The sequence below is a fragment of the Heterocephalus glaber genome, unplaced genomic scaffold (genome assembly GCF_053883595.1).
Source record: "Heterocephalus glaber isolate CG9 unplaced genomic scaffold, H.glaber_assembly_v1.0 deba00001460, whole genome shotgun sequence".
Classification (NCBI taxonomy): domain Eukaryota; kingdom Metazoa; phylum Chordata; class Mammalia; order Rodentia; family Bathyergidae; genus Heterocephalus; species Heterocephalus glaber.
Genome location: NW_028258307.1, coordinates 7,668,203 through 7,694,734, shown reverse-complemented (window position 1 = coordinate 7,694,734; position 26,532 = coordinate 7,668,203). Strand labels below are relative to the sequence as shown.

Sequence of the window (26,532 nt, the reverse complement as noted above, 5' to 3'; positions counted from 1 at the left end):
TGAATGCATCCTTCTTCTTAGGTATTGTTGTGATGTATATAGTAGTTACCTGGATTAAGCTCTAAGATAGCAAGCGGGGACAACTTACAGGTTATAGGCACCTGCTGCCTACACAGGGGGAAGTTCCGTCAGTCACACAAGGGTAGCTACTTTCAGTGACAAAGAGCTGGCTCCTCTAAGGGATACATGCTCAGTTCTTAGGCAGTTCAAGTTCTTAGAGGGCCTGGGACTTAGCTCAGTAGCACTGCTCCTGCCTCGCAAGCTCAAGGTCCTGAGTTTGATCCCCAGTACCAAAACCCAAACAACCAAAGCAACCAAAAACAAGTTCTTAAAAACTTCTTCCTGACAAGGAGCCAAACCTTGCTACCTGTCAGACTTCACCCACAGGTCCTGTGGTGCCCAGCAGAGGTAGCAGCTCTCACCACCCCCTGTGAAGGTTTCCACAACTCTTCAAAGACAGCTGGATCTGCTATGTACTGTGGTGGCTTCCTCTTTCCACTGTGGTTTCTACACAGCCACACTCTCCTGGCCATCTTCCTTAGGCTGGCCACTAGCCCTTGGAATGGTGTGACCAGGGCAGATGACATCGGCCGAGCAGACAGAACTTTCCTGAGCTCAGGGGAGGAGGACTGCTCCCCTTCAGCATCTGTCACAGTCCCGTTCCAGGCCAACCCTACTGCTTCCTCAGAAATTTTGTCAAAGGTTGGTGATTGAGACCCTGGGGATGGTGACAAGCCCAGGTTCCTTACGTGTGGACAGTGGGGGACTGGGACTGTTGGTTTCTGTTGTATCCATATCGCAGGGTGTCAGCCCTCCCCGTCAGAGCTGAGGTCAGAATGAGGAGAGCAGGACTGCGCTGTGGTGTGTGTGTGTGTGTGTGTGTGTGTGTGTGTGTGTGTGAGAGAGAGAGAGAGAGAGAGAGAGAGAGAGAGAGAGAGAGAGAGAGAGAGAAGTGGTTTGTTTTTTTTTGCCTGATCCAGGAATTCTCCTGGATGGCAGAATTGGTTTCCATAACGACTTTCTGATATAAACATATTTGATAAAAATAAGTTAACAGTGGAGCTGCGGTGGAGCACATATTCTCAGAGTGGAGAGAGAGAGAGAGGGAGAGAGAGAGACAGAGAGAGAGAGGAAGAGAGAGAGAGGGCGCAAAGAACAGCATTTTCTATTTCTCCCCTCCTAGTCAGCTTCTCCATATTTGCTTGCCTTAAACCCACCAAATAGCTTTGTTTACCATATTCTGTGCGCACTGGAGTGCTCTCTCTCTCTCTCTCTTTTTCTCTCTCTCTTTCTCTCTCTCTCTCTCTCTTCTTTTGCTCTCTCTCCCTGCACCCCCTTTCTCCTTAGTTACCTGAAGCACTACGATATGTATGGGATAATATAATAAATTCATTTCCAATTCACTGCATTATCCCTTGAATATTTTAATGACTCATTGAATGGAGTAAAAAAAGCTATTTCAAATGAACAATTATGCTACATTAGTCTAAGGGCTGATTATATTTAAACACGGCTCACATGGATAACAGGACAGAGCGACCTCAGCATAGGAGAGCTAATTTGGCTCTTATCTCCAAATAATTTCATACCGCAAATTACCATGAAAACCTAAAGGGCTTTAAAAACATTCATCAAAAGATAATATTCCACTTTGTAGCAACATTTTATTTAAATTATTTTGAACGGGAGTGGAGGCATCTCTGGGGTGGGACAATGACAGCAGAGTGGGGACTGGAAGTGATAAGGGAGTGGCAAGGAGTTCCAGGGGGTTGTGGTGAAAATGAAAGTGGAACCTCTTAGTTGGAAAGGGGCTCCAGCCTGGCCCGTGGGAAGCGCACAGGGACCTGGCCATTGCCTGCAGCCCAGCTGTGCCCTGGCTGTGGTTTGGGATGGCTCAGGGGAGTCCGATCCAGTCCCCAGGGTCACAGGGCAATGCCCAGAGGGGGAGTGGCAATAATGGTCCCCACCGCCAGGCCCAAGTCCTACTTCCACCCCAGCCAGCCTGGGTCATGCCAGATCCCCTGGCTGGGCCTGAATCCACCTAGCCCCGAAAGGCCCAGAGGTGAGCCATGTTGGGCAAGGTCTAGAATTTTTACTTTGTCAGACCTGAGTCCAACAATCTAAGGGAACTGTGAAATTCTAAGTAGCCGCTGTGGTCTGATCTCAAAGTTGGGGGTGGTGGGAGAGAGAATCCCTTATCAAGGCCCTCTTATTCTGTGTCAAGAGCCATCATCTCCTAGAACACTGGGAAAGCAGATGTTATTATCATGGCCATTGTTTAAGATGAAGAAACCAAGGCTCAGAGCATCCCACTTGGAAGTGACAGAGCCTGGAGCTGCCCCTGGTTCATCTGAGTCAAAAGTCCAGGCTCCCCACCCCCACCCCGCCACATACAACCTGGTTTCTGACCAGAGCAACCTCCACAGCGTCTCCACCAAACAATGCTCTTTTGGACCATGGTTTCAACCTATGTGTTCTTGGGGAGCATAAACCATGCCTTTTGGTTATTTGTTACTTTTTTGTGTGTGGCATTGGTGGTTGAGCCTAGGCCTTTGCACTGAACTGCATTCCCGGACCTCCATATAAATTATATATATATATATATATATATTTTTTTTTTTTTTTTGAGACAGAGTCTCAGTAAGTTGCTAAATTGTCTAGTCTGGGCTCCAACTTGCTATTCTCCTGCCACAGTTTCTCAAATGCTGGGGTTTTTAGGCATGGCCCACCATACCCACCGTGTTCATTACTTAAAGTGCACCCTCCTTGTACAGGGCAAACCATGTGTGGACAGCAATGCAAATATGTAACAAAATTGAAAATGCCAAGACTCAGTGAACAAATCATTATTAACCCCGTGTCTTTGGTTTTCCCTCTTCATCTCAGTTGGCAGTCTTGATAAAGATTGTTTATTCTGTTGTCACTGGCTGGGGTTCTGGGTATTGTGAAAAATCACACTGAATCATTATTTGTGTATACATATTTGAATTTCTAAGATCGGCTGCTCCATTGATTAGGAATAAAGATAAACGTGCTGCTTTCTTAGTGCCTCTCTCTAAGAAGGCTGGTGTCTGCATATGGAATTTCCTTTTTCCTTGCCTCTGCCCTGAAGAGAAAGGATCTGTGTCAGTTTTACAGTTGAGAAGCCACCAGTTTCAGAGAGGTGAAGCAGCCTGCTGAGCTCCTTCAGCAGTGGGATGATCACTCAAACCCGAGTGTCCTGGCACACGCTGACTGCAGAACTAGAAAGCAGGGTGCTACGATCTTTGACCTGTTTATTGGGTTTTTCATTTGTCTTATTCACCTAACACATTTAGAGGTCTTTTAAAAAAACCTCTAATTATAGAAAAATTCAAGCCTGTAGAAAAGTAGACAGAATAATGACCCCTTAGAGGTCCTTTTAATTCTACCCAGAATTGGTTGCATTTACAGCTGCCAAAGGTTGAGGGCACTGAATGAAAGGGAAACATGAACTTGCTGGTTCCTTTTTTTTCTTAAAACAAAAAAGATAGTCAGGGGCAAATTTTAGAATCATTGACGGTTTCTAGGAAGATTTTCTTTTTTGGAAGAAAAAAGGTACTCTTGTCTCCTTAATTGTTCTTCATGTTCTTTGTCACCAGTCATGATATTCTTTGTGGAAAGTATTAATGCATCACCTTCCTGTGTTCAATATTCCCATTAACAATAAAAAGTCTAATGAAAATATCTGTATGAAAAGCCCCGAGCACTAATTTCAGAGACAAATAGAAGGGGAACCAATAAGTGCTTCTTCTGAAATGAATGATGCAAATTAATTGATATCTTAATTAGGCTTCAGCATGCAGATTATTATTTCGATTGAATCTGAACTGAAAAGCATCTTTAAGGAAATGCTGAGGACACAGCACTGCGGGAGAAAGATGCTCCCTGTCAATGCTCTGATAGAAATCTCTTCTGCTCAGTGGGAAAGTTTCAAAGAGGACCAAGAAGGATGTGGGATACCTCAGCCTCTCTCCTGTCTGGCTGGATTTGGGCACTGATGCCTAGTCTGGCTCCTGAGCCCATGGAAACCCACAGGTTCAAGAAGCCCCTGTCCCCGGTCTGCCACTGGGGCCTCTAGAACCCTAGAGACCTGTGCCGAGCAGCACTTTCCTCGATTTTATTTGCACTGTGACCCCAGAGCTCTGGAGCTACTGGGCTTGAAAGAATGATAATAATATAACAGCAACTATGTAGAGCTGACTGTGCTCTGGGTATGGTTCCAGGCACTTCACTTCAACTCAGTTAAGCTTCACTCCAATAATGTGAGGCAGAGACTATCAGAATCTCCACTTTACACGTGAGTCTGTTGAGACACAGAGAAGCTGTACAACTAGTTCACCATCACACAGTTCATAATGGTGGGTCTGGGAATTGAGCCACATGGCTCAAGTGTATTTGCTGAATTGAATAAACAAAAAGATACTAGGGGGCTGGGGATTTGACTTAGTTGTTCTGCCGCCTGCCTCGCAAGTGGGAGGACCCGAGTTCGATCCCCAGTACCAAAAAAAAAAAAAAAAAAGAAAAGAACAGAAAAAAAGATACTAGGAATGTCTGGTCCCTACTGCTGGGCAGCTCTCTAACTCCTAGTTTTTATTTAAGTCTTGCACAGGTCTAGAGCCCTATCAGATCTTCCTCGATTTCCTAAGACCTTCATATGTGCTATCCTCTTTTAGCCTGCATAGACTTTCCAAACATTTCCCCTACTGAGGAGCTCCCGTGGCCATGGCCTGGTTCACCACCCAATTAGACCTGACACGCTAATATCAGGGCCAGCTTGAGTTCTACCAAGTTTGTCTCCATGCCCCTGGGAATTGCAGGGCCATTGTCATTCTATGTATGCAGTGACATTGCTGCATGCTCTACTTCTGAGAATGCCAGGATAATGATGATTTGTGGGTGTGGTTTTACGGGGTTCAAAAAGCTGACAGGGTGCGTGAATTACTAAGATAGCATTCCCTGGGGAGGGTGCCCCGGAAGTCTCTGTCCACCCAGGCTGGCTGGAGATGGAGCCCTGGGAGTGGGCTGGGGGGTTTCCACAGTGGACCCTTCCACAGTGGAGCTGATGGGGGACGTGTGATGTGACCCTCCGGCATGTGGCCCAGCCTGGGTGATTGGGAGCCCCACCTCTTTGATCCACTAGCTTCCCCTGGCTATTAAATGGGTCATGCTAGTCACAAAATGACGGCGAGCAGTGCAAATTTCTCAGGTGCTTTGCACTTGACAACGGCTCAACAGACAGGAGATGTTGCCGACCACTGAGGCACCCGGCACTGCCCCACAGCCTCCCTCCCAGCCACTGCCCCTCCAACACCAAGTTCTCTCCAGTCAGACCAAAGTGCACGCTCTTCAGGGCAGGCAGGGTGCCCAGGAATCTGCATTCCACCAACCTCGCCGGCTCAGCACTGTCCTGTGTGAGACCTTGTTATGGTGTGGTGACCTATGTCTGTAATCCTAACATTTGGGAGGCTGAGCCAGGAGGGTTATGGTGAATTCCAGGACAGCCTGGCTACATAGTGCGTTCAAGGCCAGCTTGAACTCCATAGTGAGATCCTGTCTCAAAAAACAAAATTGTGGTTGTTGTACGTTATTATGCCCAGTGACTGGACAGTAACTAAGACAGAGCCATCTGGCTGCACTGAGCATTGATGCAGAGGAAGTTTTCCTTGGTTTGACTCAAGCCTGCTCTTTTTTTGGCAGAGGCTCAGGACCTGAGATCTAAACGGAGTGGCTTACACCATTTTTGTAGCTGGCGGAATTTGGGGACAGGTAGACGGGGTCAAGCCGGCACAGTAAGAAGAGCTGCTGCTTCCTGCTGGGCACCCGGACAGAGCGAGGAAACCTGAGCCTCCTCCCACCAGAGTGGGAAGCCGAGGGCTGCACCCAGGCAGGTAGCCCTGGTTAAACTCTGCAGCTCAGCAGTCTTGGCCAACAGCTGCCACCTGTCACCTGCCACCTGCTCAGCTGCTGGGGCGAAGCCCATGTTGCATGCAGAGCAGGAGTGACAGAGGTGTCCTGAGGGGGCACCCGAGTGAGGGGTGGGGGGTTGGAGTGGGGGCTTTGGGATTTGAAGAGAGGCAGCGTCACAGTCCCAAGATCCCTTGACTCAGAACCATTCCACCCACAGCTGCTCTTGCACTCGGGCCTCCGAACTGCTGAGGGGACCTGCTCGCAGGAAGCCGTGTGTGTGTGTGTGTGTGTGTGTGTGTGTGTGTGTGTGTGTGTACAGGGAAGGCTGTGAATGCGACCTTCTGAGCAGCACCCCTCTCTCAAGCCTTCCACACTTGTGAGCTTCACCCAAGCCAGAAGACTGCAATGGTCTAGATGAGGAGACCATGTCTGTGTGCCCTCTACTCCCCTCCTCTCCCCGTGGTGTGACCTTCCCCAGCTCTGCAGCTCACATGGTTCCACAGCCCCTCCCCAGCAGAGAGACCCCCAGGGGACAGGAGCCATGAGCTGACTCAGGCATGTCCAAGACACTGCTGCTGGAGTCTCCTTTGGGAGAGGCCATCAGCTTCCCAGCCAGCCTGCCAGTAGGATGGCTGTTACCCGTCCCAGAGCTTCCTGGGAAGGCCTAGGCATGGGACAAAGGGGGGTTGCCAGGGCAGTGGCCCTCTCCCCATCCCCACTCTGGTGTGAGTTCCCGCTAGCTAGACTGACACCCCTTCCTGCATCCATATAGCTGGCAGGGGAGACACAGCCCTTGGGCCCACGGTTTGCTCCACATCTTCCAGAGTGCTCTCAGTGGGTCATCGCGTGGGACCATGACCGGAATCACATAAAATAGTCAGCTTGGTTTGCATATTATGGCTAAAGGCAAAATACTCAGGGGGTGCCAGAGATCAATGACTTGGTAACCAACTGCAACCCAAACCAGATCCAAACTTAGTTTTGCTAGTGCTGGGTTCTCACTGTCTTTGGGGTGGAGGCCTTTGTCCATTCTTTGAAAAAGCCACCTGGAGGTTTTCTAGGCACAGATTCTTGAATGCTACAGGCTCATGTGGATTCCCCCAAAGTACACTGTCAGGTGCTCATGAACAAAAGATTCTATAATTGAATAAGATTGAGAAATCAATGCATATTTTATACAGCTCTGCCTCTGTATCTGTGAGTTCCAAATCCTTGGATTCAACCAATTACAGATATATAAATTGTGTCTGTACAGAACATGTACAGACTTTTTCCTTGTCATTATTCCCTAAATAATACAGTGCAACAACTATTTACATAGGATTTACACTGTATTAGGTATTGGTAATCCAGTAATGTATAAAGTGTAATCCAGAGACGATTTAAAGTATTTGGGAGGATATGTGTAGGCTTTAAGCAAATACTATACCATTTTATGTAAGGGACTTTTGGCATCCATGGTGGGGGGGTTCCTGGAACCTGCAGTCTCCTGACAAGACCCAGGGATGAATGTAGAGCATGTTAGGATAGTGAAATCTTGAAAGGCCATTGAGTGAGGAATGAGATCCATTCAGTTTAACCCAGAAGCTCAGCAACTGTCTGCAATAGAGCTTCCCCCACCCACCAATTCTCCCTAACTATCCACCAAATTTGTATTCATCAGACCTGGTCTGAAAAAAGTGAGCCAGGCACCTTCATAACTATCAGGGGGCAAAGATGAGGGCGGCTGTGTGTTTCTGTACAAAGAAAGGGAAATCAGCAAGCCTCCTCTGTGCCCCTCACCCCAGCAGGAGGAGTGTCCCCCACAGGACACCCCCATGACAGTGCTGCTCCTTGGAGTGCACAGTCATACAGCTCCCCATTGCTGTCCTCCCGAGAGCTGGATTACCAGTGCACCCACTACCAGTCCTTGGACATTTGTTGAAATTGTTAGATTTCACTGGGGAGGAGCAATAACAGCCAAGTGCTAGGGGCCATCTGACACTGAAGTCCTCACTTTTCCAGGTCTCTAAGCCTCCTGAGTGACAGCTCAGAAGGCACAGGATGATTACCTTCCAGCCACAATCTCAAGTGAGTCAGAGGTGTCGATTGGTCTGCTTACCTGGATATCCGGCACCAGCCAATGTCTCCAGAATCTTGCTCTGGGATTGTACCTGCTGGGAGCATCTGGATCCACTATCACCAGGATGTACTTTGCATCCTGTAACACACACACACACACACACACACACACACACACACACACACCCCATCATGGACAGAACTTTAATAGAGAATCCCGAAGGAGAAGGCTCTCCTTTACCTGTGTTCCAGCCGAGAACGACAGTTAGCCTCCATCTCTTCCTACCCACTCTGTCTCACGTCACCCATTTATTCTCAAAGAAGTAAAGTATGTTTGTAGACAGCAGGACTCTTGGCTTCCCCTTGAGGAAGCAATAAACCCAAAGCACATTTCCTAAGCACCCAGAGGCCCCTGGCACCATGGTATGTGCTAGGGTGGAAACAAAGAAACCTACAAAGGGCATCTGCCCTCCAGGAGCATCCAGTACAATTGGGAGGACTCAGCTATTAATTCAGCAAATAAATGGGAGCTTGCTCTGTATCAGGCCCACTAGGATTTATCCATCCCTTTAATAAGCATTGACTGAACACTTGTTACATGCCAGTCTATTCTAGATAAACCAGGAAGTCAACAGAACACAAGACAGTGAGATCCATACTTTCAGAAGCTTTTATTCATATTAGACACAGATAATAAAAATAAATAGCTGAAGTCATGTCCAGTTGTGATCAGGGTTAGATGAAAGTGAAATGGGGGGATGCGAGGGAGTAAGCATTCCATGAAAAGCAAAGAGCCTCTGTCGGTCTTCAGGTGGGAAAGGGGAACAGGAGGCTTTGAGGAACCAAGAGAACACCACTGTGGATGGGCACATAAGGGGCTTAGAGAAATGGGGCATTGGACACAGAAGGCTTTCTAGGCCTGAGTGAAGAGTGGGAGTTGATCTTAAGTTCAGCAACAGAAGCACTGGAGGGTTTTAGGCAGGACAGTGCTGTGCCTTGATTTACATTTTTGGAAGATTGTTTTGGCTGGGAGGAGAATGAATACTTGGCAGAAGGCAACACAGGAAGTGCTTAGGAGACCACAGCAGCAATGTGTGAGCATGTCTTGGACACTAATGGCAGCAATGACAGAAACAAATGAGTGGATGGAGAAATACTTTCAGGCAGAATTAACAGGGTGTGCTGATGGGTTGGATGGTAGGGCAAGGAGTGAGTCGGGGTTGGAGACAGAAAAATCGAGGATGACTTCTGGTTTTTGGCTTGAGCAACTAGGTCATTTAATGACATAGAGAAGACTTGGCGAGGAGACTGTTTGGAGAGGGACATTGTGTGTTCTGCTTTGGACCTGTCAAACTCGAAATGCCTCCAAGAAGAGTCAGAGATGTTCTTTGCCTGGAGTGGTGGGGTGACGGGTGGGCAGTGGACCTGGGGAAGGATGAGATCAGTCAGGAAGAACTTGTGGAGTAAGAACTGAAGGAAGACTAGGGTGGAACTTGGGAATTCAAGGAATAGGGAGAGGAAGAGGTTGAGAAGAGAGTTAGAACAGTCATGGTTATGGCTAGATCTAAAATTTCCTCCCGAATTCCCTTATGTGTGGAAGGTGATTGGATCATGGGGTACTATTCTTACCAGTAGATTTATACATTCGTGAGTTCAGTGGCTGAATGTGGTGTTAGGAGGTGGGGCCTGGCTGGAAGGTCACTGGGGATGTGACCTGGAAGGGTCTATACTCATCCCTGGCTCCTCCCTTCTCTCTGCTTCCTGGCAGCCATGGAGTAAGCAGCTCTCCTTTGCCAGACCCCGCCACTGTTCCAGAATTGCAGAAAGAAATGTACGGAGACACAGAAGTTGGGTAAAAAAACAAAGCTTTTAATCACTAGTGAGGGGGAACGCCAGAAACTCATCTGATCAATGTCCTCCCCCTCCTTTGCTTTAACATTTCCTTTTATATCTTCTTTTAGCCATTACCTCGTTTCTGGTAGTCTTAGTCAGTAAAATTTCTGTTTCTCTTTTACAACTAGTTCTTGTTAATAGTTACAGTCACAGACATACAACAAACAGATGGCGCCTTAAACACATACATTGTAAACTACCCAAACGTTTCTACTTTGCTTTTCTCTGGGTTAAATGTTGTCTACAGTTAGGTTACAGGTCAAAGGTTCAGTTAGCCATCACCTTAAACAGTAAGAGTTATGGGAAAGGTAAATCTTAAAGGAACGGATTACTTATTCTACTTCAGCTACCTTAATAACTAATCTATAGTTTAAATTTTGTCTATCACCACCATGCCCTTCCTGCCTTAAAGTCAGCCACTATCTATGGACTGACACTTCTAAAGCCGTAAGCCAAAAGAAACCTCTCCAAAAAGATCACCAATTGTAGCCACCAAGGATCACTAGCAACTTTCCAAAGAAGAGAAGCCCAGAGATAAAATACCAACTGTTGAATGTCAAAATCCAAAAGGAACCGTGAACCACATATTGGATGCCATAGGAAATTAAATCAGAGACTGTGAAGACAAACCCAAGAAAATCTCCAAAAGCTTAGAAGAAAAGATAAAGAAATGAAAATATTAAGATATATGTGATCCCTGTAGAATCCAAGATGAGAAACAGAGCATAAATACAGTAAAAGAAGAAATAAAACCACATATGCTTCCTCTTTTTCTGTCTTTCTTTTGCAAATGATATGAAGAAATCCATTTAAAAAACTGAAAATAGGGCTGGGGATTTAGCTCAGTGATTTCATCGCCTGCTGTGCAATTGAACCCGAGTTCAATCCCCAGTACCAAAAAAACAACAACAACAAAAAAACCCAAAACAAACTGAAAATAACTAGATTAATATTCAGTAAAATAAATTGTTACAAAATGTACACAAAACCAATACTTTCCTATATACTAATAATAGTCATAAAATATACTTTAAAAATCTCATCTACAATTATAACAAAAATGTAAAATATCTCAGAACTAACATGATGAAAAGTACAAGACTTAAATACAAAGGGAAAAAACTGCTTATATCATGAGAAGAACACTGAGTAACTGAGAAGAGATACTCTGCTTTTATCTTGCCTCAGCCTCCTGAGTAGCTGGGTAACAGGCAAGCACCACAACACCCAGCTTATAGTCAGCTTTTAAATGGAAATACTTGTTTGGCAAAATGTTGATAAAGCTTAAGTAATCTAACATAAGTCTAATAAGAATCCTAAATAGATGTTTTGGGAACTTCAACAATTATTCTAAAGCTCATAATTACATTTTCAGAATTATAAAAGAAAAAGAATTAGCCAAGGTAATATTAAAAAAGATGAAATAGGGGGCCATATTGATTTTTCAGATATTAAAATATATTATAAAGCTAGAGTAATTAGAACAACATGGTGTTGGGGAAGAAATAAGTAAAAGAAGCAAAATAGAAAATCTACAGAGATGGCAGGAATTTAGCTCAATGGCATCGCACCTGCCTTGCAAGTGCAAGGTTCTGAGTTCTATCCCTGGTACAAAAAGAAAAAACCTTCAGAGAAACTCATTTTCTTTATATTATATTAAATATATGACAAAGTTATTTCATAACGGAAAGGAAAGGATAGATTATTTTATTAATGCTATTGGCACAACTGGCTCACTATGAGGAATAAATAAACTAAGGTCTCTATTTCTTTCCAGAAAATGTCCATATTTAAATATCAGAATGAAAATCTTCCATATTTAAATATCAGAGTGAAAATCTTTAAAAATTGTTTTATTAATGTAAGGTTGAATTCATAAAATAGAATATTCAGAGTTAGGTCTTTATATACCAGTATGGGAAGTATTTATAATATATTAGTGTGTGAACTAAGCAAATCACAGAATATTGTGTATGACTCTCAAATGCTCAGAAAAACTCTATCTATTTATAGATATATTTGCATATGCACAGAAAATGTCTGGAGAAAACATACCAAACTGTTAACAGTAAATGGCATGAAGAAAAAGATTGATATACTCTTTCTAGATAGAATTTTTATTTTTACATGACAAAAAAAGCAAAATAAAATTCAAAGACAATAAACTGAGGGTAAACGTTTGCACGATCTATGAAAAATAATTAATATTCTTAATATATAAAGTACTTTTTAAGTCAATAAGGAAAAGATTAATATGGAAGAATAGACAAACAACATCAAAGGACAATTCGTAAAAGAAGAAATAGCAATAATCAATAAACATATGAGCAGATGCTCAATTTTACTAGTACTAAAAAAATGAAAAAAATTTAAAAATTCCATCTTTGCCTTAAAAAATTGCCATATACCTTGTTTAAAATATTTATTCCTGGAGTTTTAAGGTATGCAGAACCGAATGTATTCTGTGTTCTCATTGTCTTTTTAAAAAGGGAAGAAGATTTAAAACATCTGTCACACACACATAACCCTGCACAGTGAGATGACAGAGAAACAGGAAGTTAAAATGTAACTGATAATCACCAAGTGATGGGTTAATTAGGAACCTCATTTTACTTTGTGTTTTTTCTGTATTTTCTGATATTTCGGCATTGCTTTTATACTTTGAATAAAAGATTTGCGCCTTTCAAAAAATTGTTTTAAAAAAGCCACTGTAAGAAGTCCCAGCACCCTCCTTCTCCCGTTTGAACAACAGCCAGAGGGAGTCTTCCCAATGACAAGCTTTTCTCCCTTCTCATCCTTCCTCTCCCCTCTGCCCCTTTCCATCCACACTCTCCTACACTGCTGTCAGATTCCCTGCTTAGCATACCCCAAGAGGAGTCTTTGGGGGTGAGTCTCTGTTGCATGGCCCTTTCTGAGGTTTGCCTTAGATCACTGCTGTAGGCTGCATGTGATTTCCCCCATAGATTCATGTGTTGTGGCTTTGGTTCTCATTGGGATGTGGGACCTTTAAGAGGTGTGGTCGAAGGGAAGGTCCTTGGGTCACTGGGACCCCAGTTATTCCCCAGTTGCTTGTTGGCTGTCTCATCATGTGACCTCTTGTTCCTGGCACAGTGAAACCACCCCCCATGAAGCTCTCATTAGAGCCAAGCATAAGTCAGCATTGGGGCCATCCTCTAGCATAGCCAAGATTCAGGGATATGCCATCAATGCTCTCAACAGTGGAGGGAGGTTGGGGTGTGGCTCAGGGGTAGAGCGCTTGATAGCATGCATGAAGCCCTGAGTTTGATCCCCATTACCACAACCAACAGGCAAACAATGGAGTCATCATCAGATATCTTCATATTTGTTGCGTGTCTTTTTTCTTTGGGAGTATCACATGGACTTTGTAAAATGCCAGGCATGTACTTGGTAAAATGCCAGGCATCTACTTGGTACCATGAATGCTGTTTTTTCTGTGGCCTGGTGGATCTTAGCTAAATTTCTCCCTTCCTGGCTTGTTCCTAAAAAATGAAGAGGCTGAGCTAGATAATCTACTCTCCCTCTGCTTTTAACATCTATTTGATGGATTCTGAGATTTCTTGACATAATGTGAAAGTCAGCCTGCCTGTGTGATCCGGGAATCTCACTTCTGGGGATTTGTTCAAAAGAATTAAAATCAAGGTCTCAAAGAGACATCTACTGATATAGTTTAGATCTGAAGCGTCCCTCAAAAGTCTCACATTCAGAGGTGGAGGGTGGTTGGAAAAGGTAGGTCACTGTGGGTGTGACCTGCAAGGGTGTGTTTTCCCCCCAGCTTCTCCCTTCTCTCTCTGTTTCCTGGTCACCAAGGCCTGAACTGGTTTCCTCTGCCATGTCCTTTCACCATGGAGCCAGGTGACCATGGACTGAGCCCACTGAAACTGTGAACCATAAACTTCTCCTCCTTTAAGTTGTGGTAGCAGGTATTGTGTGTCAGTGACAGGAAAGCTAATACTGTACTTCTATGCTCATTGTAGTACTACACACAATAGCCAAGATATGCAATCGATACAAATGTCCGTTAATGGATGTGGATAAAAGAACCATATATACCTATGCTCCTTGACTTGCTGTGGGGTTACATCATGATAACCCATTTTAAGTTGAATGTATTGTAAGTTAAAAATGCTTTTATTAAACCTAACCCACTTATAGCTTAGGCTGGCCTAGCTTAAATGTGTTCAGAATGTTTACATTAGTCTAACCATCAGGCACCATGAGAGAGTATTGTACTACACATCACTAGTCTGAGAAAAGATCAATATTCAGAAATCAAAGTAAGATTTGTCTGAATATATACCACCTTCATAACATTGTAAAGCTGAAAAATCCTAACTCAACCAGGGACCATCTGTATATACAGTAGAATACTATTAAGCTTTTTAACAAAGGAAAATAAATACTGAAATATGTGACATGAATGAACTTTGATATTATGCTAAGTGAAATAAACCAGTCAGGAAGGACAAACTTTGTGTGATTCTACTTATATGTGCTATTGAAAATTATCAAACTCACAGAAACCAAAAGCAGAAGAGCAGTTCCTTGAAGCAGAGGGGAGGGGGGATGAAGAGCTGCTGATCCATGGGTATAAACTTTCAGTAAAGCAAGATGAGTAAGAGCTAAAGACCTGCTGTGCAACACTGTGTCTACTGATTGTAACTTCCAATGGGATAGATTTCGTTAAGTGGTTAAATGTTCTTACAGCAATAAAAGGAAACTAAAAAGAAAGCAATCCTGCTCGAAGAAAGGATGGACTCCAATCCCTTTCCAAACATGATACATATCTGGAAGGTTGATCACGCTCTGGGTGAGGCTGGGGGGAAACAGGCCCAATACACTGCTCTGTGAACCCATAATGGGGGCAACTGGCCCCCAACCCAGCGATCCAGTTTCTGCCATGTTCCCCCTAAAAACATCTGCGCACTTGGGAAATAATTTGTATGTAAGGTTATTCATTCATCCCTGTCTGTGACAGCAAAAGTTGGAAGTAACTCAAATGTCCATCAGCCAGGGATTGGTTAGTAAACAATGATTCATGCTCACACCAGAAAACTTGATAGTTGTAAAAACAAAACAAAGCAAAAAATGAAAATTTCTCAGGTCCAATATGGAGAGCTCTCCAGGACAAATGAAATGGACAATGCAAGGTACAAAACAATGTCTCTAGTGCCTCACTTTTATATAAGAGAAAATGAAATATTTCTTCAGTGCTTGTATTTGCATAAACAACAATGGAAGGATATTTTGTAACAAGTGGATAGAGGCTGGGGGTCAGGTCCATAGTGTTACAAAGTTGGGTGGGGGTGGGAAAGAGACTTCCAGTGTTTGTTCTAGTGTGTGAACATGTCACCTGCTAAAAATAAGCTGAAACCATAAACTGGAATGGATTTATAGCAGTCACTTGGCATTGTCTCTGAGCTGCCAGCCTCCATGTCTCACTGACACGGGGAGGGAAAGAATGGCCGGGTGGCTGGGATGCAGGGACTGCTCAGACTGATTTCGAAGGACACTGGGAGAACAGCAGTCGCTGGACCAGCCTGACCACCATGGAGCAGGGCACTGGCAAGGCGGGGGCCATGTGCCCAAGTCACTGGTATCATGACTGTGACACAGAGGCACAATTAGGTCTGAACTTGCCTGGGTGGATTTTGAAAAACAGCTGTATAGAGGGACAATTTACATAGCACATGCTCCCCTCCCCTTGAAGGCACACTTCAATGACTTTTTGAACTGAGTTGTATAACCATGACCATAATGGAAATTTAGAACATTCCCATCACCCCTAAAGCAACCTTGTGTCCATCCGTAACCCATCCCTTCCCCAACTCCAGGCAGCTGCTGATTTACTCCCCCTCTCTGTAATCTCTTTTCTGTCTTTCCTGGGCATTTTAGATAAATGGAATCGTATTATACGTGGTTGTTTGTGCCTGGCTTCTCTCACTCAACATAATGTTTCTGAAGCTCATCTGTGTTGTAGCACGTACTAGCCCTTCGCTCCATTTTACCACTACATAATATTCCACTAGATTTAGAGACATTTTGTTTATCCAGTTGATGGACATTGGAGTTGATCCTACCTTTTTGTCTGTTACGAGTAATGCCAATACAGACATTTGCCACAGGTGTGTGTGGATATTTGTTTTCCATTCTCTTGGGCAGATATCTAAAATGGAATTGCTGGGTGAAACAGCAAATTTATGTTCAATGTTTTAAGAAACTACCAAACTGTTTCCCAAAGTGGTTTCGACAGCAATGTTCTGATTTCTCCAAGGCCTTACGGCACTTGCTACTCTGTCTCTTGACTGTAGCCTTTCTAGTGCTTGTGCTATCTCACTCTGGTTTTGATTTGCCGTTTTCTTAGTGGCTACTGTGTTGAGCATCTTTTTTGTGTCCTTACTGACTATTCATACATCTTCTCTGATAAAATGTCTCTAGCAATCTTCTTTTTGGGGGGTGGTTGTACTGGGGACTGAATCCAGGGCCTCAACACTGAGCTACATGTCCAGCATTTTTCTTTTCTTAAAAAATTTTGAGTCAGGGTCCTGCTAAGTTGCAATCCTCCTGGCTCAGCCTTCCAGTGCTGGGATGACAGGCATGCACCACCACACCCGATCTTGTACCCATTTAAAAGTTGGATTCTCTTCTTATTAGTCACTGTGCCACTGGCTGTGCTATGCCCTCGATACTGATGTCCTCTGGTCACTGCCCCCCTGCCCTGGTCACCTTAAAGAGACAATTGATTTTTATCAGTCTGAAGCCTCTCAGTTTTCTTTACCAGAGCCACTCTGCCATCCATCCTGGCCATTGGCCCTATGCCACACATCTCTGCTGGGAATGTTCTCTGCCTCTGAGCCCATCCTCCGTGCCTCTTCCCCCTGGGATGGCTGCTGAGTGACCAGCCATCTCCCCTATCTCTCTGTGAATCGCTCTTCCTGTGTCCTCACCTTCTCCCGGCTCCCCATTAAGGACCTGGCCCTTAGCACTCTCTTAGCCAGCATATGCCAGGCGGGCGTCCTGCTTCCCATGTCCACCTCCTCTGTGGCTCACGGCTTGCACTGCTACACCTCTGTCACTGTTCTCCCAGTTTCTGGGGCTGCTTCTGTGAATCAAGAACCATGGTTCCTCCTCAGTCTCCTTGCCCCTGGGTCCTGCTGTCATCCTGCGATTTCAGCAGACCTTCAGGGCATCCATCTAATGGGGCTTCCTAGATCTTCTGCACCTTGGGCGGCCTTCCCTCTCTCTCAGCCATGGACTTGCCCTGTCATGCCCCGAAACCAGTCATCTCCCGAACAGCTCCATGTTCCCCATCACCAGTCCTGGCCACAGCCTTCTGTCTGTCCAGCTGGCCTCTTGCTGGGACTCACCTCTGCCCTCAGGGGACCTCCTGACCACTGGCAGCACCCTTCTCCTGCCTGAGCCCCCCCTTCACTGGTGTCTCAATCCAGTGGAAACGGCCAGGACCTGAATTGCTTTGTCCCTCTGTCTCTTAGGTCCAAGTGCTGGCTAAATCCAACTTTCCTTGACTTCCGTGTGTCGGAGCAGCAAGCACCCTGGGAGAAGCTGAGGCCCCAGGGGAGGCCGTATCTGCCATATCATTGTGGTCACCAGCTTCATCATGGGCTCCCAGAGCTGCCCTCAACGTCTGCGCTTGGGACTGACTTGCCAAGATTTCCAGCCTTCTCTGACATCCTCAAACCTCTAACTTTCCCCAACCTTCTCTCGGTTGATAACTTGCTCAGCCATGACTTTTCAGAGGAGGAGGAGGAGGAGGCCAGCATGGGACGATTTGTTCGAGATTGGCTACAATGTGACAACCCCAAGGGCTCTGTCAGAGAAGCCGGGTGCCCCAAGAACAAGGAGGATGGGTCATCCCTCACCTCGCCCACATGTCCCCGTCTCCTGTGCTTCACCCTTAAACCCGATCGAGGCTCTGTCGCCTTGAGAAAACACGGCCCGTGTCCTCGCCGGTGATGCCCTCCCTGTGTTGGCAAACCCTGTGCAAGAGCTGTCACCCACGGTCTGCTTCCTACTCCCACTCACCCGCTGTCCCCCCTGCTTCTGCTGCAGTCCTTGCCGAGGTCACCACCTTCATGGCACTGTGACCCTGGGACATTTTCAAAGCATCAGCACACTTGATGTCTCAGCGTCTCTGGATTCAGCAGGCCGCCTCTTTTTTATCAGAGTGTCCTCCCTTGGCCTTGTCACTCCATCATGCCACCCTTCCCCCTCGAGGTTCGTCCCCCAGCCGAGCCTGGGCTCTCTCCTCTCTCTTGAGCTCCTTCCACTCAGAGCTCATGATTTCTCCGACCCAGGCTCCCCCTCCTTGGAGCTCCAGACCCTGTGTTCAATGGCCCACGTCCCACCTCCCCTGGCCGCTTCAAAGCACTTCCACTCACCACATGTACCCACATGGCCTTCACTCTGCCTCCGAGGGAGGCACCCTCCACTGGGACATGAAAATCAGAGCCCGGGTCCCACTGCCCTCTTCCACTCCACCATCGAGCCTTGTTAGTGCTGGCTCCTAAATGGCCCTCAAGTCCACCCACTTCCATTCTTCTGCTGTCACCAGTTCAGTCCTTCCTTCCTTCCTTCTTTCCTTCCTTCCTTCTTTCCTTCTTTCTTTTTCTTCTTTCTTTTGCCCACTCTCCCTCTGCCTCTCCCTCCTTTTCCTCTCCTTCTCGTCCTCCTTTTTTTTGAGACAGGGTCTCACTATGCAGTCAGGCTGGGCTTGAACACGCTATGCAACCCAAGCCAGCCTTGAACTCATGGTGCTCCTCCTGTCTCAGCCTCCTGAGTGCTGGGATCAGAGGCATGTGCTACTGCACCTGGCTCTGTGTTACCACTATTCTTTGTCTTGCCTACTGGAATAGTCTCTTAACTGGTCTCTTCATATTGCTTTGACCCCCAATGTTTTATTCTGATCCAGACTATCTTTTCAAAACACAAATGAGATCTTGTTATTGTGCTGCTTAAAATCCTTATTGAGCTCCTCGAGGTCCTTGTGTAACCTTGCCTCGTGATCTGCCCCCTTCCCAGGCCGCCTTGTGCCCCTGCCCCTTGCACAGGGTCTCCTGCCCCCTCCCACCTGCTGGTGTCTGCACACCTGTTTCCTCTTCCCAGGCCTGGAATGCTTATAGCCCCGCCCCTCCAGGAAGCTGGTTATCTCTACTCAGATTTCAGAACTCAGCCCAAGGTCACTGGCTTTAGAAGTCCTAGTGAACCCCCATTCTGGTTGTGGCCCTTTGTCAAACATTCTTGAATTTCTTTCCCTCAGACCCTCAGCCCAATTTATAATCAATAATACACGTATTGGCTTCATTTCTTGACTAAAGTCAGTGTCCTTGGGGGGCAAGGATGGTGTCTCCTCCTCCTCTTAGCCATTGCATCCTTGGTATATCCCAGACTCTGGGATCTAAAATGTGTTTATGTCTGCCTTTCCCGTCATCTGAGGACAGAATGTGACCCTGGGTTGCAGAAGACCTTGAGACAGTCATGAGTCCTTGAAGTACCAAGAAGGGGGGACCCAGATTAACCATGCCTTCTATTTTCTGTATTTCCTGATGCTCCGGGAGAGACTGTCTCCCACCTCGACCCCCATGGCTGGCCGGTTCTTAGGGAGGAAACCCTAGCCCACAGAACATTCTGCAGATGCAAACTGAGCTCTCCAGAGTGCACAACTTCAGCTACCTTCCTTCTCAGGCCAAGCCACCATCATCCTGCCTGAAGCATCCCAGGGCCTGGACCACAGAACTAAGAGCAGCCACTGGCACCTACCAGGATTTCCCAAACTCACCAGCTGTGCACCCTGCCCTGTCCATTCCTGTGAGGACTGCAGTAGAGGCCCTTGCTCTCTATAGCTTGTAGGCATCTCCCAAATATATGTGTCGGGAACTTAGCCCTCAAATCCATGGTAATGGCATTTGGAGCTGGAGGCCTTTGGCAGGAGTCAGGACTAGGATGAGGCCTCAGGGTAGGGCCCCACGTTCCCATTAGTGGCTGTGTGAGAGGGGAAGGGAGGCCCGACCTGGTACCTTTGTTGTCCTGCCAGGTGATGCCTTGTGCTGTTACCATGCAGCAAGAAGGTCCTCACCACACGGGGGGATGCCACGCTCTTGGGCTTGCAAGCCACATCCACTTCTATTGCTTATAAATTATTCGGTCTATGGTATTCAGTCACAGCACCAGAAAATGACCGAGCCACCCCTCGGCGGCCCCTGACTCCCTCTGCCCCTGCCCGAGACTGTGCGGTGCCTCCTGTGTCTCGGAGTGCAGATTTCTTCCTTCATCACTGCTGTTTCCATCACCATTCGGACAAATCTCAGGTGCGCTGTGACGCAGGGCGTCTGAGCCAGTGATTCAGAGGTGTCCATCCGGCCCGCTGGAGCCCCCAGGGAGCCGGGAGGGTCTGGCATCGGGCACCCCTGCTTCCTCAGGGTTGTCGCTGTGGCTGTGGCTTGTGGCTCCTGGCCTCACTTGTCCTTGAATGGAGCCTGCGCTGACCGGGCCAGCTCAAGGTGCAGGCCCAAGGGGAGGGAGAACCTTTCCTGCAGGTGCTGCTTGGTCCTGCCTGCCCATGAGCATTGCTAGGGTGCTTTGCAGTTACCACAGCCAAGCGCTTTGCACTTCAGGGCCCAGGTGCCCGTGCTGGGCCTCTAATGCAGAGCCAGGGGCAGGAGCCACAATCTGAAAGTCAGAATCTCAAGTTCTGGGCCAACTCTGCCCAGTGACAAAGCAGCTTTCCTTCCCCGCTGAGTACGCCTGCCGTGGGGGACACTGTGTGACCTCTGGGTAGAGCCCAGGCGGCCCAGCCTCAGCCGGGGTCCCCGAGGCCCAATGCCTCGATGCCCAGGGGAAGCGGAAGGCGCGGTCAGCCCGGCCCCCGCCCTCCGGGAAGCTGTCCATTGCGGCACAGATTTAGCCTGCGGTGGGCGGAGGTTGGGCCTCCCCCACACAGCTCTGCTCAGGGACCCAGTTAAGAGTCTTCTTCCTGGGAGGCTGCGCCTGACAGCTGCTCCACCTGGCCCAGGGCTCCAGGATGCTGTCTGCGGTGCCCTTGAGCCCTAGCCTTTCGGCCTGAGGACCGGCTCCTGTTTCAGGCTGACGTCCACCCGGCAGGCCCGCCTTGCTCCCATAGCTGCCCTCAAAGGCGCATCCTGGCTGTGGGGACAGAGGCACCCCCACCCCGGAGCTGGGGCTGTCGGTTGTGCTTTGACATGTTTGGAAAGAGGCCTTGTGGATCAGCTGGCCTTCTCCCTCTCTGCCTTTACTTTAAAGGCTGGGAACTGAAAGTGTTAGATTTCCCAGCCTCTGCTGCACTGAAGGAGGCCTCTTCTGGGGAATATGTAGGAGAAAAGTCTCTAGAGAGACATAAGGCAAAGTCTCACTAAGAGAAAATCCTTGGTGTTTTTCATTTCATCATCCATTCCCCTTCTTCCTGCCTAGAACATGAGTGTGATGTTGGGTGTGCAGCAGCCATTCTGTGAGCAAGAGGGGATGAGTGTGAAACCCGTGTCCAGAAGTCTGGGGCTACAGTCTGAGCTCCTCAGAGTCTCAGGTGGGTGGGTGGGGCTGGTTCCCATGAGAACATGCACCCCTGCAGCCCTCGAAGAGGGAGAAGGGATGCTCTCCCTGTCTGTCTTCAGGGATGTGAAGGCTGGCTGGGATATGAGGCTGACAATGAGTTTGTTCCAAATTTGGGAAGGAACTGGGCCGGTCTTTCCTTTATGGGAAACCCAGCCACAAGGTGTCCCTCACTGTCCTGGCTATGCCATTCACCCGGCTACAGCCCGGGTCGCTACAAAGGGCAATGTCCCACATAGTCCTAAACACCTCCTTACAACTCATCCTTCCTTCCAGAATGGTGCGAGAACAAGTCCTGTCCTTGCACCAAGAGCCCCTGCAAGCCCCAAAGGCGGTTACCACATCCTCTAATTCCCTTTCCTTCCAGCCAAAGGTCCCAGGCTCTGCAACTAGTTCAGTCACCTTCAGCCACATGGATGTCCTGCCTCAAATGGTGCCCAAGCCACCAAGTGAGGCAGGTGTGCACACAACCACAGTGCCAGCCAGCATGGGAGGCTGAGGCAGGAGGATCACAAGTTCCAGCCCAGCCTAAACAACTTAGCAAGCCCCTGCCTCAAAATTAAAAATATCAAAAGAGCTGGGGATATAGCACAGTGCAAAGGCCCCAGGTTCAATCCCCAGTACAGCAAACAACAACAAAACCCACAGTATCGTGTGACACATTAGGATCCAGAACAGAGAGACACAAAAACAGGGCCGGGAGAAGCTGGTGGGGGTGGAGTGGGGCAGGCGCCTTCACAGAGGAGTAGTGGGTTTTAGGGCCAGACAAGCCAGGGATGGAACCAGCGCCTTGTGCATGCTCAGGAGTGCTCTACCCTGAGCTCCGTCCCTAGCAGAGAAGGCGGTATTTGATGATGCAGAGAGGATGATTTGCCAGGGTTGACCGTTGGATTGGTGGCAGCAGGTGATACGGGTTTGGCTCATTTACAGCCATAATTTGCAATGGCCAGAGTCATATTACTGGAACGAGGGCCTACTACAGGGGACGTTCTCTACATAGAAATCTCTTATTCTGAGTCTATAGGTGGAAAGATTGAAGCTCATCAGAATTAGGGGACCCCGCCCCCAGGGGGCCATAGCGATGTGAGTCCCACTCAGTTGCCACGCAGCCCTGGACACCTCGCCTAAGCTCTCTGGTATCAAGTTCATTATCTCTGAGATGGAGATAAGAATCACCTAGGCTTTCCTCTTACATCCTTCTGCACACTAGGTGCATTAATCAATGGCTCACAATAGCGCCCAGCGCATGTAAAGTGATCGGTAAATTCTAGACACTGCCCAAATGGATGGCTTCTCTGGGGTTGAAGACCATGCCCCTTGTCCCCAAAGCCCAGCCCATTCCTCCTGCACAGAAAGGTGGAAATCAAATACTGGCGGGCTCCAGTCCTGTCCCTTCCTCAGAGCCCATGTGCTCTGTCCCATTAAAGCTGAGGGACTTAACGAAATGTCAAAGTTTCATCCGCTACCAGGCAGCAGCGGGAATCACTACATGCAGAGAGTGGGGGCAGAGGGAGCTGGGGGGCGGGGGAGAAGAGTGGCAATCACACCACACGGACCTCCCCAGCTCCGGAGCCACCCCTGTCTACCACCCTGGCCGCTCCTCCTCTGACGCCACCTGCTTCTGTGAGTGGGTTTGCCTCTTTGTCAGCCACCGAGGTCAAAAGTTAGCTGGACTATTATCAGACAAGAGGAAGGGAATAAGAGGGAGGGCGAGAGGGAGGGAGGGATGTGATGGAAATATATCACAGCAGAGGAGCGCATGCTTGAAAACACTGCACTGAAACCCACTACTTCGCAAAATTACTAGGCACTAATAAAAATATATTTTAAAAAGATGGCTCATCTTCTGACTCCCCTGCTCTGGTCAGGCCCCATTCCTGTGGGGTCTGGAATCAGTGCCTCTGGGATCCCCCTGGACCTGTGCTCATTCCCTCGCCCTGGCGTCAGGCCCGCTGCGCTCTGCTTCCCCTGCGTCACCAGCATCCTGGTGGCCTCCTGCCTGCCACACCTTCCCTTACTCGCCTGGCGCCTGATCACCAGCACAGAGACCTGGCAGAGCAGCCAGGCCCTGGTTGGTAGTGCGCGCCTGTTTCCCTGACTGATCCAAGCTGCCTATGGAGGTGGCTGGATGTGCGAACCGGCTCTGGCCTGGCTGCCTGGAAGTCTTCACAGAGCTCAGCTCCCAGCAGACTTGACCTGGGCTGGCGAGGCTGGGTCTTGTCAGCTTGTCCAGCGGCCCCTCGGGCCCCACGAGGGCCCTCACAGACTGGGGACAGTGCTGCCCTCCAACATGATCCTGCTTCTCCTTTGCACACTCATTTGTTCTGATTTCTCTGCCCATCTGGAAACCCTTCCCGCGGTCCAAGCCACATATCACCAACGAAGACTTCCTCAAATCCCCTTCAGCCAGAGACAACGACGGACGCCCTGTTCCTTAGAACCCTGGTGTCATTTTTGTTTGTACCTTTGCCAGGGCATTCACCCTATCCCCCTGCGTATCTGCTTACATGGAGACTTCACTTGGCCTTTCTTATTGCATGATAATGTTTTCAAAGGCTGGCACTATTCTTTTGTTAACCTTGAAATGCTTCACATTGTACAAGGTGCTTAAGAAATATCTTAAAGGTAGAATGAATTTACCCTTGCATGCTGTTGGTTTTGAGGCTTTTTTGTTTGTTCATTTGTTTGTTTTGAGACAGAATTTTGCTACGTAGGCTGGCATCGAACTCACTATGTAATTCAGGCTGGCCTCAAACTCATGGCAGTCTTCCTGCCTCAGCCTCCAGGGGCTGGGATTATAGGTGTGAGCCACCATGCCTGGTCTACCTGTTCATTCTTCAAAGAGAAAAGAATTTCTCCATTTCCTCTGTTGAGACATAACATTGTGAGATCACATTCAAGAGGAGGGAAAAGGTTTTTCTGGCCCCAGACCCGGCCAAGTCCGTGGTGCTGTGGCCCTGACACAGGCTACGAGCTATGTACCTTCATCATGGCCCTCTTACCTCCCTATCTCCTGAAAGCCAAGAGCAGCTCAACTGGTCTCCTCCCAAGAGGGTCCGTGGCACCCACTGGTTGGGTTGGCTCCTGGCTGGGCCCAGCAAGTTTGGTGTTTGCCTAAAAGCCAGGCCTGAGCCTCAGTGGAGGCAGGAAGCCCTCTGTGGTGGGCAGCCGACCCTTGAGGTGGGGTGTTGGGTGTGTGGCTGGGCTTCCTCTGCCGTGGGCCTGAGCCTGCAGTCGCCAGGGCCCCTAGTGTGAAGGAATTTGAGTTCTAACTTTAGGTGGCTACGTGGCTGATGGCTGTGTTTGTGAATATCTCATTCCTACTTTGGTTGCCCAGCTGGTGGGAACAGAACGGGTAGTCATGGGACTGTCATCATGTGCTGTCCAGGTTAACATGTAGCATTTCTATTACTATTAACAGACTTTCTGCTCCTCACTCCATCTGTTCTCTGAAATAATTGCAGTTGTACAGACCATGCCTTCGCTACAGGCAAGCTCTGGGGAAGAGGATAGTGCTTTTATGGGGAAAAAAAAAGTGTTAAAAAATAACAGCAAACACGAGAAGCGCGTGGGAATGGAGCTAGCAGCAGGTTCTAGTTTCTCTCAGATTCCGGCCTGCAAAGGTGGCGTTTTTCACACTCATTTGGGGTGACCAGGCCCAGCTAAATGGGCGTGAATGGTGGGGCTGGTGGCTCAGCCTTTTGGAGCTGCTGTTGGTCGCCAGACGGTTGGGCCCACCGAAGTGGTAGACCCTTGGGTAGGCCACCCAACAGGAGGTGCCAGGGAGGGGCAGGGTCTTCGGCAAGATGGGGGCATCAGTGTCACGGTGGTGTCCTGCTCAGGAGCTGGCCAGGGAGGAGGTCACGGGAAACACCCAAGAAGCAGGAAGGGCTGGGACAGGCTGGGGCTTTGGTTACATCTGGGCCTTTGTTCTTCCCCATCTGAAAATGGAGAGGTTCATCTTCACGACCCTCTTTCTTGAAGAGCTATTAGGAGGAATGGATGTGTCACAGCAAAATATTCAGAATATTTTCTGAGAGAGGGCCAGGAAGACACCAAAGGACAACTGAGACTTGCTGTGTGAAATATAGTAACAACGAAAAGCACAAAGCAGGTACCAGTGAGTCCAATGCACTTGGGTTTATGAACCTGGTGTGGGGGCATCTGTCTTCCCGTGGCGGGATGAGACCAGGTATACCTGGGAGTTCCACAGTCTGACTGTCCTTCTGACTTGTTCTAGAACCTCCCCAGCCACTACCCACCTTACCCATGAGAGGCACCCAAGGCGGAGTGGCACATCTCATCTGATGAGGCTGAAGACCGGGATCCCAGCCCCTGGCCCAGCCCTACTGGGAATGGCTGAGGAGGGAGGCTCTTCCCAGCTCCTTCAGAGGGTCCTAGACGAGGGAGGAAAGAAACAAATGAAGACATGCAGTCTTGTGCCTTCTAAGGCTTCTTCCAATTTTAACGGAGTGTTGTCATTTCAAAGAAACCCACAGCATTCCACTGGTCGGCTGTAAAGGAGACATTGATGGAGGGAGGTATTTTGTGTGTGAGAGACACGATATCATTCTCCAAACCCACTAAAAGACTACAAACAAAAATTTTGGAAAGCCTCAGAGAATCAGAAGTCCATATGTGGGGACGATCATAGTGCAAAATCATTTTTAGACATTAGATTTTGCCTGTTTCACTCTGCTTTACCCGCTAAGCTGCTCAGAATGTCCTAGATCTTTATAACTGGGTTTGGCGAGTTATGGGGAGGGCCTTTATGGGGTGTGGACAAACATGTGGCCCTGTTGGTTCAAAGCCCCAAAAGAACCTTGTTCTCTTATTAAGGAAATGGGAGGGAGCAGTTGACAAAATCTTGCAACTGACAAATTTTGGAAGTCCCGGGTCTTCGGGAAAATCCACCTGTTCTCCTTCGCCAAAGGCTTACTTGGGATGAAGTCTGAGTTAAAGAGCAGTTGTATGACATTGGTTTCAGTGTGTTTGCCTCTGCCTGTATCTCTGCTGGGGACTCGAGGATGGGTCAGTGTCCTCTTCAGA

General features: G+C 47.9%; 1 protein-coding gene across 3 annotated transcripts in view; it reads right to left on the bottom strand.

Moving 5' to 3' along the window:
• Pebp4 (phosphatidylethanolamine binding protein 4) overlaps positions 1 to 26,532 on the bottom strand; it is a 211,338-nt gene that overhangs the window by 72,099 nt on the left and 112,707 nt on the right. For 2 of the 3 annotated variants that reach the window (XR_015453371.1, XR_015453375.1), the window contains exons 3-4: positions 25,751 to 25,880; positions 24,987 to 25,469 (exon numbers count right to left, since the gene is read on the bottom strand). Coding sequence is in view for 1 of the 3 variants with exons in the window: in XM_087216817.1 (XP_087072943.1) it covers positions 8,030 to 8,128 (99 nt within the window). In the remaining 2 variants the exon portion in view is untranslated. Of the gene's footprint in view, positions 1 to 8,029; positions 8,129 to 24,986; positions 25,470 to 25,750; positions 25,881 to 26,532 lie in introns of those variants that run through there. The other variant, XM_087216817.1, reaches the window with a different exon arrangement.